The sequence below is a fragment of the Anoplophora glabripennis genome, unplaced genomic scaffold (genome assembly GCF_000390285.2).
Source record: "Anoplophora glabripennis isolate ALB-LARVAE unplaced genomic scaffold, Agla_2.0 scaffold885, whole genome shotgun sequence".
NCBI lineage: Eukaryota > Metazoa > Arthropoda > Insecta > Coleoptera > Cerambycidae > Anoplophora > Anoplophora glabripennis.
In genome coordinates, this window is record NW_019416964.1 from 97,137 (window position 1) to 113,057 (window position 15,921).

Consider the following 15,921-nt stretch of genomic DNA (forward strand, 5'->3'; position numbering starts at 1 on the left):
GTTTTATTTCCTCTCTCCCTCTACCCTTCATGTATAAGAAAAACCAGTTATAAGACTTTACAAATCATTATGTACGTCATTGGTTTATATCCGGTGGTCTGTTGCTTAACAACAATGGTCGTTTTACGTTCCAATTTCATAATTTTAACTGCAGTACTACAAAATGTGTTGTACGTACATGATATACACAACGTACACGAAATGTATGTGTGCTACAAAAATGGTAGCGAGAATGATACATGCCCAAATACGTTAATTCAGATGAGACGTAATATAGTTAATGGTGGTAAGCTGAGGGTCTTCGGGGCGTCAATTCCGGGAACATTCTAAATTCTACAAGTTGAGAATATCGTTTCAAAATAAGTCGATTGGAGATTTTGATACCTGGAGGTCATTACCTATTTTAAACTGCTCCGATTATGAAGATGTATAGGCAGACGCGCTCATCGTAGCGTCTGAAAATACGAAAACAGATTTGAATATAATTTCTGGATTTATTTACTTTATAACAGTCGCTACAATTGTATTAGTACTGAAGGGTTTTGCAAAAATCATTCAAAAGTATTATGGTTAATGTAGCGAAAACAGCATAAACTTCATATTTTTGCCACAGTCCTCCAGATTGACTGGTATCAACAACATACGGTTCAGTAGCGCAGCTCCTTCAAGAATTACAACCCTACCACCTCCATTGTATAATATTCAAGTTGCTATCAGGAAACAAAGGGATTAAAAACACAACTTTTGTTCTGTAAATTTAATCATTAGATGTCCAATTATTCTTCAGTATATCATAGTCAAGTGTAGCAATAGGTGCTTTTAAAGAGAGCGTAATGTCTGGTAGGAAGCCAATCGAAGTAATGCCAAATTCCGTTCCTGAGGACGAATGCTGGGGACCGCCTGAAAAGGTTTGCCGAATATGTCGAAAGCGAGAACGAAACGTTATTTTTCTACCTTGCGCCCATGTGGAAGTCTGCTGGATTTGTGGAATGCATATAAAATTTTGTACTTTATGTTATAAAGAACTTTCAGCAACAGTTCGAATATGATGTTAAATAGCTATCCCATATACATCATGTATTACACCTACTTTATGCCAATAAATAGATATAAAAAATTTTTTATCTCGTTTCTTTTTCATATACCTATCGAGTCAGGTTGGCCGAGTGGTTAAGGCGCCTTGTTTAAGCCTTGGTTCCCAAACGGAGCGTGGGTTCGAATCCCACACCTGACATTTTTGAAAAAAATGTAATTGCCTCCTGTGAGATTTGAACTCACGACCTCCGGTTTCCAAGACCAGTGCTCTACCACTGAGCTAAAGAGGCTCATGCTATGTTTGAATTGAATTTGAATTTTGAATTTTTGTTAACACTACAATTATAAAGGAAATAATATATCAGGTTACAGTTTATACTAGAAAGCAAGTCTGAACCTGTAGAAAACAGGTCTGAACCAGTAGAAAACAAGTCTGGACCTGTAGAAAACAGGTCTGAACCAGTAGAAAACAAGTCTGCACCTGAAAACAGGTCTTAAATTGAGGTGACCTTGACCCCAGGTGACCTTGACCTCAGATGTCCTTGACCCAGACGACCAGAAGCAGATGACCTTGACATGACCTTGTTCCCAGACGACCAGAGGTCATGACATTGACATGACCTTGACCGCAGACGACCTGAGGTTGAAGACCTTGATGTGACTACCATGGCCTTACCCCCAGACGACCAGGGGTCATGACCTTGACGCGACCTAGTCGACCTAGTTCCAAGACGGCCAGAGGTCGATGACCTTGACACGACCTTGATGTGACCTTGTTCCCAGACGACCAGAGGTCGATGACCTTGATATGACCTTGACGTGACCTTGTCCCCAGACGACCAGAGGTAATGTCATTGACGTGACTTTGGCCCCAGACGACTTGAGGTTGATGACCTTGATGTGACCTTGACCCCAGACGATCAGAGGTCGATTACCTTGACGTGACTGGTCTAGAATGGTGCAATACCGGATAAGAATAACACAATGCTGTTTGGAGGTCACTGGCCTCGAATGATGTAATATCAAATAAGAATGACGCAATGCTGTTTGGAGGTCATTGGCCTCCCCTTATCGTGATTGAATTTTAAATTTACCACCAACTGGTCATGTGACGTCACTTCCATGTCGCCATGATACTTTTTGTATGACGTCGCTTCCATGCCGCTATGACACTTCTTGCATGCCAACACCCACGGATCTCTTGCACAACGACAATGCCTACAAGAAGCCGCTGAAGGAGCGATGGACACTGACCATGTGACTTTGACCCCAAGTGACCTTGACCCCAGGTGACCTTGACCCCAGGTGACCTTGACCATAGGCGACCTTGACCTCAGGTGACCTTGACATGACCTTGGGGTGGCCTTGACCCCAGACGACCTTGCCACGTCACTTCCTGGTCCAGAACCCGCCCCAAATATCTACGCATAATTTATCCAGTCCTTTAGCTAGAAAACGAAAAGAGTTCACAAATTTTAATTTCAGATATGTATCTGGCTTCTTAGGGTCTGCAGACCACAAGTATAGATTTGTAAATCGAGATGTATTTTTCCTTTGTTTGGGCGATGACGGACACATATTCCTTTTTCAGTGATAACTTCTTGATAAATAAATGACTATCATAGTTTGAAAGGTTGTGAAAAAAAAACAATAAATTTACCCACTTTATAAGTTGCATTTTTGATGTGCAGCAGCACGAAAACGTCCCGTTAGATTGGCAGTGGTGTCGTATTATTATGTCTTCTGGTTTAAAGATTTTGTTGCAAATATGACAGGTGGCATTCTTAAAATCTGTTTTATCTTGGTCTGACAGAGACATTTCCTTGACAAGCTTGAGGTGATTGTTGTATACGTCATAAACTGTTTAATCTAATTTTTTCATAAATATACAGTTCCTCTGTATATTTCAAATTTCGAATATTTATCATCAAACATACACTTTAAGTAAAAGGCGAATGAGTATGGCTGGTGTTCTGATACTTTTACAGTAAACGAATTATCATTACATGGCTCATTGTGGTGAAGTGAAGCTCTCAAAATCGGCATAAATTACGAAAGGAACAGGTAGCTGTTTCTCAAAGTTGACACATTTTAGAATATTTTCAGGAATTGATTCTCCATACTTGTTTATCTTTAGATCAGTAGATGGTATCTTGACGCAAATATGATTGCAGTCATTGTCTTGGTGTGCTTTTAAATTTTCAATTTTTCTGAACGATTGCAGACATCCGTCACAAATGTGTAACGCCCTATTATGCAGAGATTTCTGTTTTGAAACTAATTTTGACAGATTTTTAATTAGGCAGTAATGATTATTGCCTGAATCATCAGAAACAAGCAATAAATTAACATGTGTAGGTTTGCGGAATTTGGTAAAATGTAGAGGTCCAACTTACTTCTGTAACAGTTTTTCCATCTTTAAATACCGATTCCAAGCCAAACACATTCACAGATATATTGTTCATTTCTTCGAATTTGGTGATGTCTTTTAATTTTACAGGGAAGACTATACCGGTGAAATTAAGCAAAGTATCGTAATGCGGATATGAACTTGTTAGTGTAGGATACTATTTGCGGAGGAAATGGTCGCATTAATTGACCAAGCGAAACACGCATTGTCCTTATTTTGTATATTTAAAACTGCTTTTTTATTTTCAACACATCTCGGTAATTTAATATAGGTTGCCGCTGACATTGGGATAAACTTGTTCATATTGACATATAGGAACATGATATGTTTTAATGTACATCCTGAGTTTCATCTGGAATTCAGATGCTTGAGAAGTTATTTCTTCTATAAATTCCTCGAACATTTTTTGTAGATCAGTTGATCGAGTCACTACTTTATTCTTAGTATTGAAGGACTTGATATCACTCATTTCTTTCTCAGGTATTACATAAAGCCCAAATACCTCAAAATTAATCTTGAACGTTGTAGGCTTTTTCTATTTTTGGCCTCACTTCATCCATAAATATTTTTATTATTTATTTACAGTTATTCTGAATATGTCTGTTTAAGTTAAACATTGTTGAAAATTTTTTTCCACAATGTTCACAAATAATGTCTAATTTTGATTTTTTATTTGATGAACCTTCTTTATACAGTCGGTGTAAAACCGGACAATACTCGCAAACATGTCGAGTTAAATTGTATTTATTTGAAAAAGCTTTATTGCAGTACTCGCACTGCATTGTAAATAAAACTGAGGAGGTGATGCATATTACTTCGTTTTATACCCTGACGCCTGGTACGCCGGAAACATCTGGCAACCAGATGGTGTTATTTTTAGAAATGATGTAATGTTCTATTTTTAGAAATAATGTAATGTTCTATTTTTAGAAATGACATCTGGCAGCCATATGGTAGTACTTTTACGTATGATGTAATGTATTTTTAATAATCAGTGCCCTACGGGCGTCTGGGGTCTAGGTCACCTCAAGGTCGTGTCAAGGTCATAGACCTCTGGTCATCTGGGGTCAAGCTTACCTCAAGGTCATGTCAACGCCATCGACCTCTGGTCGTCGGGGGGGGGGTCAAGGTCATCTCAAGGTCACTTCAAAGTCATCGAGCTCTGGTTGTCTGGGATCAAGGTCACCTCAAAGTCATGTTAAGGTCATCGACCTACGGCCGTCTGGGGTCAAGGTCAGCGACCCACGGTCGTTTGGGGTCAGGTCACCTCAAGGTTACCGACCTACGGTCATCTGGGGTCAAGGTCACCTCAAGGTCGTCGACCTCTGGTCGCCTAGGGTCAAGGTCATGTCGAGGTCACCGGCCTCTGGTCGTCTAGGGCCAAGGTTATGTCAAGGTCATGTCAAGGTCATCGACCTCCGGACGTCTGGGATCAAGGTCTGCACATTGCACATGCTCCGCTCAGCTCTCTCATTTGTACACCTATATTCCTTTTTAAAATCATAAATAACACGTTAAATGCAGACTCGTTAGTCTCAAGGATTTTATATCATGTTCCTAGACTTAATTCTAGATTTCATTCCGTTATATTGATATATACAGTGTATCCCACCGGGAATCGCCGCGATCGATATCTGGAAAAGTACTTATTTGAAAAATTTGAAAATTTGGCAACTTATCAGTCAGTGGGTGCAATACAACTAAAATATTTTCAAGGTCATAGCACTTCCGGTTATACCGGAAGTCGATGCCATCTTCGTCATTTTAAATGGAACACCCTATATATTTTTGCATTTTTTGAATTCTACTTGAAATTCTAAGGTTACTTTGTATAACAAACTTAGTTCCTAAAATTTGTAGTTTTTGAGATATTGACATTTTTATGAAAAATTTGACAGGTGCGAGGTACTCTGTATTTTATTCCAGCAATTAGATATCAATTTGAGATTCGGTATGTGAGTAGAACACGTATGGAACAAACTTCTACAATATCCATAAATTATAAAATATGATGCCGTGTTTAATTTTCGACTGTACATTTTGATAACTTCAAAGAGTTATAACTTTGTTAACTTAAATGGAACACCCTGTATTTTTTGGCCTATCTTGTGCAGAAATTAATTATCTTTAACGTGATGTAGGCGTTGTAGGGGCTGTGGTTACTAATTTTAGAGATAATTGCAATTTTTTACTTTTTTTTCAATTTTCACGGTAACTTAATTTTACCAAAGGGTCTATGAGTAGGAACAATCGTTGTTGACAATCAAACTATTAAACAACGAGTTGTCAAAGTGTGTAGTATGTTAGTTTGTCTTTTTCTTTAAAATTTAGTTAGGGTTTTCTGTTTTACCTTATCCTATAAATGGGACTTTGTCCCGTTGGATATTGTAACTTCTAAATAAATAAATAAATAAATATTTTTGGCCTTTTAATTACACAACTTTTTTCTAATTTAACAACATTTATATCTCTTATAATAGGCGAATACCTAAGTGAGCCTCTTAAATGGCCCACCCTGTATAATATTTATTCATCAACCATTATCGTGAAAATGGTTAACTTCTCGAAAATCGTTGATGAAAGAATAATTTTATTTTCACTTCTCACTTACTACACTACTTTTCACTATTAGTTCTACAGGGTTCCTTTAGACCAGGGATGCACATACCGCGGCCCGCGGGCCGCATGCGACCCGCTGTCGATGTTTATGCGGCCCGGCAACGAATTTTAAAAATATTCTACTAGCCGCGCTCCGGTCCAAGCATATTATTACGAGACTAGAAGTGTGTCGCATCAACTAGATTACAGATTCGCGAAACACGTCGATCCCCGAACAAAGTGGATGGTTCTCGATGTTTGGTAACTCGTATAAATACGACGCATCGCCGGCTACCGGGGCAGTTAAGTTTTGACTACGGATAAGCGAACGTTATACTGTTTGAGAACTGTAATCTGTGACGAGTAAATATTTCGTCGTTCGAACTTGGCTTTTACCGACTGTAACATATAATATTAATTTTGATATGGATAAACCAGGCCCCAGTAAGAAACGTAGTCGTAAGGTTGAAGATGAAAATCGACAGTTTCATGATATTTGGACCGAAAAATACTTTTTTATTTCATCGCATAACAAAATTGTCTGTTTAATATGCAAGAGTAGTGTTTCTATTCCGAAGGAATATAATGTGAAAAGGCACTATGAAACCCAGCATCCAACTTTTACCAAATTAACTGGCGAAAATCGAACGCAAAGAATTTCCACTTTACAACGGGAACTAATAGGCCAGCAATCTATGTTTACAAAACCAATTCAAGATGCTGAAACAGCCACTGAAGTTAGCTTTGAAATATCTCGAATAATAGCGAAAACTTGTCGGCCTTTTAAAGATGGTGAGTTTGTTAAGCAATGTTTGGATATCGCCGCAAAAAAAATTTGTCCGGAAAATGTAAAGAAGTTTGAAAAAATTCAGTTAAATCGGATGACTGTTCAAAGAAGAATTACCGCATTAGCAGATAATATAGAAGAGCAATTAGCTACGAAATCGAGAAGTTTTGAGTATTTTTCTATAGCGCTCGACGAATCTACAGATATAAGTTCAACTGCTCAACTATTAATATTTTTACGAGGTGTAACGCAAAATTTTGAAGTGAGTGAAGAACTGATTGGTATGAGTTCTTTGACAAGTCAAACCAGGGGAAGTGACATGCTCAAAGCTCTTCTAGAAAAATGTTCTATAATGGATTTGGATTTAACGAAAATATCTGGAATTACAACTGACGGAGCACCTTCAATGGTTGGAAGTACATCTGGGATAGTAACTCTGTTAAAAACATATTTACAAACTAAAAACATAAATACCAAGGAATTAATGCAGTTTCATTGTATTATACATCAAGAGGCCCTCTGTTCAAAATTATTGGGATTTGAAAATGTTATGAAAGTTGTAGTACCTACCGTAAACTTTATAAAATCACGAGGTCTCAATCACCGACAATTCAAACAATTTCTCGAGGATATTGAAAGCGAATATGGTGATCTCCTGTTTTACACTGAAGTAAGGTGGCTAAGTCGTGGGTTGACACTACAGCGATTTCTTAACTTGATTGAAGAAATCCAACTATTTCTGGCGGAAAAGAAAAACGACGTCCCCGAACTCGACAACCCTGATTGGCTGTGTGACTTAGCGTTTCTTGTAGACATCACAAATCACTTGAATGTCTTAAATACGCGACTCCAAGGCAAAGATCAATTGATTTCGCAGCTATACTCTCATGTTTCGTCCTTTCAATGCAAATTGAGTCTTTTCAGGACACAAATCAATTCAGCCAATTACGGCCATTTTCCGAACTACAAAAAAATTATGGAGAAGTTCAATAAAACTGACGTCAATTTCGCTCATGTTGAAAAAATTGATATTTTGATACAAGCTTTTGAAAATCGTTTTGTAGACTTCAAAAAAGTTAAACCGCTATTGGACATTTTCAGCAATCCTTTCAACATTTCACCCGAAAATGCGCCGGAATTAATGCAGCTGGAATTAATAGACATGCAAAATGATGATAATTTAAGAAACAAATTTAATGAAGGTAATTTACTCAACTTCTACCGTTGCGTTGATAAAAACGCTTATAAAGAGTTGCGAATAAATGCATTGAAATGCGCAAGCTTATTTGGATCGACGTATATTTGTGAACAAACGTTTTCAGTGATGAAACTTAACAAAACGAAAAACCGAAACCGTCTGGCAAATGAAAATTTGGAAGCAATTATACGTGTGGCTACAAGTAATGTGGAGCCAAATATAAAAAAACTTGTTAGTTCAATGCAATGTCATGCATCAAAATAATAAAACATGAAATATTACATTGTAATGATTACATAATTATTACAACAAACATTTTTGAAGGTTATTTTATTTTTATCATTGTATTTCATACTATTTAAAAATAAAAAAAATTGTGTTAATAAATATTGTTTGTAGTGGCCCGTCCTTGGCTTATATTTTTCCCGAGTGGCCCCTGTTCCTTATAAGTCTGTGCATTGCTGCTTTAGACAAAACAAATTTATCATCGGGGATCCGACACTAGCGTAAGGCAGCTTTTCGTCAGAGAGCATTAGGGTGGTGGATTATAATAACTTTCTGGTATCATTGAGGTAGGTTGTACTGGGTGTTACATAACTTTACACGAAATGTGTTGAGTACTCTAAATTTTACCAAGTTACGAAATTCAAAATCGTAAAACAAAGATATTATAAAAAAACAAAGTAATGGTAGTGAATGAAATAAATAAATTGAAGTAGATAAAATTTTAAAACTATTTATTTCAACTCCCGAATTTGCAAAATGTTGGTTGGTTTTAACACAACGATTTTGACAGGTTGTACGGTCAGTAACAAAATTGATAAAAATATTTAAACATGGGCTAAGAGCGCATATTCATAGTACTATGATCGTGCGTTACATACGTTTTGAAGATATGGTCTAGTAGGTTTAAATAGTAGTAAAATAGTTAAATATAAACAAAAAAAACATTAATAAATATATTAGGCTTATCTGATTATCCGGGGAGTTAAATAAGATGTTGCTTCTTAGGTGGCAACAAGGGACTTGAAAACAGTATAGCGTCTATCCAGCCCTAGGTTTTGTTGACCAGTGTATATGGAGATCGCTGCGGGAAAACTGTGGCAGCTGATGATGGACGTAGCTTCAAGGCCAAAAAAAAATGTAATGAGAACGCCCTTATGGGCAACGGGGAGCCACTAATGAATAGTCCTCCAAAGCTGGAGCTGGACGGAATATCGGAGCTTATCAAACTTATCCTAAAATCCCTAAAATAGAACAATTACCTACATAAGTACTTTGAACTAAGAAATGCCTTTTAGTTGCAGCTCAACTTCTGTAGTAGGGTTTACATTGAGGTAACCAAAATTACTTTCAGATGTGAAGTAAATCTTGGAGCAAAACAAAACGAAATTTATCCTGGTTAAACTGCACAAAAAGATTGTCAGAAAAGCGTCTCGCAAAACTTTTAGTGAGAGACACATCGACGGTATACAGATAAGCACTGAAAAGGTGGTTTTTCAAATCCCATGAAAATGGAAAACTGTAAAATTAATTACGATCCACTTCACTTCACCAGAACCCGTCCGTCTCTACCAGCTAGATGTTATTTTCTCAGGAGACCTAGAGGATACTTTTTGTGGATCTAATTTCAATGATTTTTAGGAGTGGTGTGTTAGTTGTCTATCGTATCGAATACTTAAGACAATATTATTAATAGCAGCAACCAGGAAAACTCGATGTTGATAAAACAGAAGAGAATAAAACATAGAATATACCTATATGAAGAAGAAATACTAAATTAAAAGTAGCGTTGTTAGTAATTATACATACATTAATCCTAATTAACTAATAAATAAGAAAAGTAGCATTTCAAAATGCTAAAGTTGAACACGTTCGTCGGTAAAACTTGGACCATTTTAGTGGAAAACAATAGTTTTCAGTGACAGATGCCTAAAAACATTTTTTGACATGCCGTATAAACATAAAATATTACACTAGTTTTGTCATTATATCCAAAAATTTTTAATAGGTAACTATTGAAGTAAAAACAAAACAAAAAATATTTTTAAGTTTTACAATGTAGGTTGGTCATTATTCTCATCTTCTCATTTATTCGGAAACTTGTAGGGCATACTTTTTTATTTGGAATTTAACAAATACAATGGGTTAATTCAGCAATTTTTTTTATTTGCTTAACGGAAATATATTGTAATTTTAAGGTTCTCTGCAATAAACTAGAATTTTATATCGCCTACAAGTCATCCAAAAAAAAATCAAACTCGCGCACTGAGTATCCGCTGAACCGGTGGGAAAACGATACCGCATGCTTGCGTGTTGTCAATGTCAGTCAGTCGGGTAATCAGGTTTTGGTTGCCTGTTAAGTTTAGATTGAGTAGGTACATTAAGATACCGAATTTTGTTAGCAATATGGAAGACACAGAACAGAAAATAATTACAAATATTGTATTATTCCCCAGTGGGAGAGCACTAGTGTGAAGATACCTAAGAAAATAATAATAATGTCTCCATAATTCTGTCGTGCGGATCTAAAATCAATAGTCTATTAGTCTCTACTTTGATTTGTTTTGTTTAATATAGTCTCTAATTTGGTTTGTTTTTTTTTTAATGTTTTATTTGAATATAACTTATTTCGAAAGCAATAAAACTACCCTGCGTAATTTAGGCATGTAATAAATACGTTTGTATCCTCTCGAAACACTACACTTGTGTGTTTCCATTGTTGATCTTTTTGTGAATATTATACAAATACCTATAGGATAGGTACTAAGTACTTATATAATAAATATTACATTATTAATTACGAATAGGTAGATTTTATGTAGTTTCCATGGGAATAAAAATAGTAATGAGAATTTTGCATTTGATTAGGTAAATCTTTGAAACCTGTGGCAGAAACGATTTCGTCCAATTAAACGCAAAATCCTTATTCTTTACTATTCTTATTGTACAAAAACATCAAAACTTTAGCTACAAACGTACTTTATAGATGCTTTACACATTATTGAAGCGTACCACTTTTCTCATCTCAGCCCTGATAAAGTCGTGGTTTTTATTAAAAAAAATCATACCTAACCAAACAAAAGAATTTGCTTTTATGAAATTTGCTTCCATTTTTTAAATTTAATATGCACAAACGCTAAAATATTCTGCAGATGCAGAAACTCATCTGGAAGTAGCGTACGCTCGCACTGCTACGCCGGCTGACCGTCCCATGCGGTGACGTCATTGCATTGCCACGGCTAAGATAAATATTCGCATATTTAAAAATCATATATTGTGAAAACCACTCAATGGATTGAGTTGAAATTTTTAGGATCGCCTAATTATGAGCAATACTTTGTATATACAGAATAAAGAGCGTTTTTGAAAATTTACCAAATGGCCCCATTATTAGGAGCCGGCAGTTGGTTTAAAATTTATAACTAACTTAGAAATTTGACGACCAGCCATTTGGATTTTACTGATTTCAAGGTATATAACGATCCATCCATCCAATTTAGAAAAAAAATACCTACATACCTATCCTAAAAATAACACCTCTCTAACAAAATGTATTGTCTCTATGACACGAACTAATTCGCCAGCACTATACTACACTATAACAAGTTCAGTAAAAATTCGTAAAATCCAGGCTAAAGCCACACAAGAAAAGATGCTGCGTATTCCAACAGTACTAAATCACAAATGGGAAACATCTGTAACGTGATTATGCGCTATGAAACTACCTCAAATCATAAAGGACCGAAAAAATGTTCAGCAAAAACTTCAGATCTTACTAAAGAAAGGGTACCTATACTGTCCGTCTCCGTCTTTACTGCTTCTGGAAATGCACCCTTATGATATTATATGTATATTAGTTACCAGTATTTATTATTTAGGTCTCACCTGCTAGGGAAATTCCATTACATTTCTTATAACTTAAAATTTTAATATTTCCCTGATGGATACAATAGTATTTTATATAATATTTTATGCCTATACATATTATTCTCCAAATGCAATTAGTAAAAAGTTTTTATATATTTTAGTCAGTTATGCAGTGTTTTTTGAATTAATACGACCCGCCAAATTAAAAAAATAATTTAAGTTATATCATTTTTACCGAAAGTACAGTGTCTACTGCTCCGTGAATCCCTTGAAAACCTTGAAAACTCCTTGAATGGATTTAATCTACTTGAAATACTTGAAATCTCTTCGAATCGAACTAATGATCCTTGAAAAATTGTTTCGCAATCATTTTATTTAATTACAATTTTTAATGAATTAAATTATTTTTTCTCCTTCTGTTATGTTGAATCCGAAAATTGCTAAAATTCGGATTCAACTGGCTTTAGAAGTTTTAGTCGAGCATAACCACTTTGGTGAACTTATTACTGAAGAAATTGAAAAGGATTACCTTTGTAGAAAATGAAAGAATTATTAAAGTTTGATGAGAAAAAACATCAGCTAGATGATTTTTTTATGAAACTGTGTGCTGAGAAAAATATATCTGAAATTTTGTCCAATTTTTAAAACGAACATAGTATTTTTTTATGGAAATGCTGCTGTAAAACGCAGTTTTTCTTTCAACAAAGAATTCCTGGTTGAGAATCAACAAGAACAAAGTCATATATATCAAATATCTGTACATGATTTTATTATTGTTAATAATACCGGCGATGTAACAAATATTAAAATAACTAAACCAATGATTGCTGCTTTTAAATCCTCTTCTGCAAATCGAAAACAAGCTTTACAAGACAAAAGAGAAGATGAAAGTGCAGAAAAAAAAGAAAAAGAAAATTGATTGAAGAAGCAGCAGATTTAAATTTGAGAAAAAAAGAATTAGAAATGATAATAAGTGAAAATCAGAAAAATATAGTACAATATGACCAAAAAATTTAAGAGTTAGATAAACAATTAAAGAAATGATTCTTATTTTAGAAATGACTTAAAATATTTTAATTTTGTTTCATTTTTATAGTTCTCAAAACCAATTCAATATAATTTTGTAACGATTATTGTAATAAAATTTTTATTTCAGATATTGTATTGTTATTTTTGTTTAATAAATATAATTAAATTTCTTCAATATAATATAATTTCAATGTATGTTGTATGTGTAAAAATTATGATGATCAATTTTACTTCAATATCCCATATCATCACGTTTAAATTGTCAATTTTTCAGTCATATATTTTATCTTTAGAATTATAAAGTTTTACAGTCTTATTCTATCTTAATGCGATACTTAATAATTGCTCGTATGCGTTCGAGTTTAAATTTTTAAAGAGAATCAGAGAGATGGTCAGATAGATGGTTAACTTTTTTATCTGTCGTGAACGCGGAGCGCACCTTCATCTTCAAGTTAATAACTATATTTTGAGTAAAGAAAATGAAAAATTTCGAGTAAATTAACGTCGATTAGCTTTTACAAATAGAAAAGTGTTTACCCTAGAAAAATTTACCTCCTTGAAAATGAATTAAAATCAACCCTTGAACACCTTGAAAACTACTTGAATCCGAAAATAAAAATTTAGTAGACACTGCAAATAGGAGTTAATTTACATATCGGATTGTTAACGTGAAAATATAAACATTAGACTGTTGACTATACCTGTTATACGTTTTTTAAAGTCATTTTTGAAGGAATTTTAAAAATCATATTTCTGCTTTTATTATAAAGGAATGGAAATTATAAGACTGTCCGGGGTCCCATTTTGTTGACTCACGCTGGGCAATATTTTTTGTACAAAATCCCCTCCTTAATCATAAGTTGAATAAACTTATATTTTATTTGAAATTGAAAGAAACTTTTATTTCCTAGATTTGCTCATATGATTTCAAGTTATACAGGGTGTCTCATAATTAGCTGCCATCCCTGAATCGATTCCGATAAATTACTATGAAATTGACCAAAGTGGGATTAATTCAAGAGCGATTTTCTCAGAAACCGTTAAAGATAACGATTTGAAACAAGAGTACCTTTTTAACGTAAAACAGTTCGGGAAAACGGAATTTGCTGTCCAATTTGTTAAAAAGTCAAAGTTGAAAAAGTTACACACGCAAAGTACCAAGGGCCCCCCGTACCCACCCCAATGGACCTTGTGGAAATAAATGGATTAGTCCATCAAATTGCTCATCAAAATTTAGCTGTGTATACCAAATTTCATTCATTTATCACAACGCGATTGAGAGATATTGCAAAAAAATGATTTCCATTCCTCCCTCTTCAATGGGTTCCTGTGCCCTTAGGAAGCATTTCCGGACGCATGTTCATATGAACTTTTTACTTAGTTTTGATCATAGAATCGGTCTTTTCAGGGTTGGCAGCTAATTATGAGACACCCTGTATTAATTAGACACAAACACAATTTTTGTATTATTTTTATTAAGATTTTTATAAAATTATAATTTTGTCCTTATTTTAGAGCACTATGGCAAATGAAGCAAAACTTTCATATGAAGAGAAATATAATTATGTAGTAAGAAATCTTCAAGAAGTATTAGGAGAAGATAAGATTAAAATGATATTAAAAGCACGTGATTTGAAAATTTATTGGGGCACTGCAACAACAGGCAAACCACATATTGCTTACTTTGTACCAATGACCAAAATAGCTGACTTCTTAAAAGCTGATGCTGAGGTTACCATACTTTTTGCAGACTTACATGCATATTTAGATAATATGAAGGCTCCATGGAATTTACTAGATCTTAGGGTTCAGTATTATCAGCATATTATTAAAGCCATGTTGGAATCAATAGGAGTTCCATTGGAAAAATTAAAATTTGTAAAAGGCACCGATTATCAATTGTCAAAAGAATATACACTCGATGTGTACCGACTTAGTTCAGTTATTACTGAGCATGATGCAAAAAAGGCAGGTGCTGAAGTTGTTAAACAAGTGGACCACCCTTTAATTAGTGGACTATTATATCCAGGTATGTTGCAGTACAATTAAACGTTTTAAGTAGGTGAGTAAATTTCTACATCTCTGATAAATTTTTACTTGCAATACTCTGGGGTTTTCCTAGCTATCAAATAGCAACAATATGGCTCAAAGTACGTTAGAGATAAATTTTAAATTTTATATTTATAATAACATAACTATACCAAAATTGAAGGTATTCTTTAAAATATACATTCGGAGAACTATCATATAAGATTTAATCACACATAAGTAAATCATAAGTAATACTTTCTTAGGAGATTTTTAAATTTTTTTAAAATTTGTCTCATAGTGGACATCCCCTGGTATAGTCTTTCCGAAGTCAGTTGAACATGTATAAAAAACCGAGCAATCAAATTTAATGAGTTTCATAGGCGTCCCTAAAAAAGTTTTCTGCTAAAGGTAAAAAATTATAATAATTTGTATATAATGTGTAGAAAACTTCTATTATATGTTCATTTGAGCAACAACATATTTTAATTATTTATGTCCTCAAACAATTTTATTATATTGACGGTAAATTTCGTTTGTTCCGTCTCAAAAGGTCTCCAAAATGCCATGTTGTAATAATATTATTTCTCCCTTTCGCAATTGTAATATAAATGATTAATAGAAGGTGCCTATAAAAATTAAAATTAGCTAAATCACACCAAATTCTGTATTGCTGCACTACACTACACTGCTGGGCAATTTGTCAACCACTTGTCAAAAGCTGAGATTTATTGCCCAGTAGCCCAATACAGCTGTGTAGGATTTCGTTTGCCCGCGTTCGCATTCTTCAACTGGGTGTATACATTTCTACCACCTCCATGTGTATTCGACCAGACCTGTATAAGGGTACGGTAAAATAAATATGGGAACAAGTTTTTCAAATATTTCAATGCCGAGCTGCTGCGTCAGCGACCGAACCTGGTACATACCGTCAACGACTTAGTTCTTCAGTTGATATTTTAAAGA

General features: G+C 34.6%; 1 protein-coding gene and 2 non-coding genes across 3 annotated transcripts; 2 read left to right on the forward strand and 1 right to left on the reverse strand.

The window, feature by feature from the left end:
- The first annotated feature begins 1,152 nt into the window (after window positions 1-1,152).
- Window positions 1,153-1,234, forward strand: Trnal-uaa. Its single transcript has one exon. It is a non-coding gene; the product is annotated as a tRNA-Leu (tRNA).
- Window positions 1,235-1,253: 19 nt separating this feature from the next.
- Window positions 1,254-1,325, reverse strand: Trnap-ugg. Its single transcript has one exon. It is a non-coding gene; the product is annotated as a tRNA-Pro (tRNA).
- A 7,133-nt stretch (window positions 1,326-8,458) lies between these two features.
- On the forward strand, window positions 8,459-14,976 carry LOC108912315 (tyrosine--tRNA ligase, cytoplasmic). The gene is made up of 2 exons (XM_018717524.2): window positions 8,459-8,600; window positions 14,443-14,976. Exon 2 carries the CDS (start codon window positions 14,449-14,451, stop codon window positions 14,974-14,976), a length of 528 nt encoding a protein of 175 aa, XP_018573040.1. The 5' UTR covers window positions 8,459-8,600; window positions 14,443-14,448.
- Window positions 14,977-15,921: the final 945 nt, after the last annotated feature.

Coding starts and splice junctions, on each gene's coding strand:
- LOC108912315 (XM_018717524.2), top strand. CDS start 14,449: ATGGCAAATGAAGCAAAACTTTCATATGAAGAGAAATATAATTATGTA.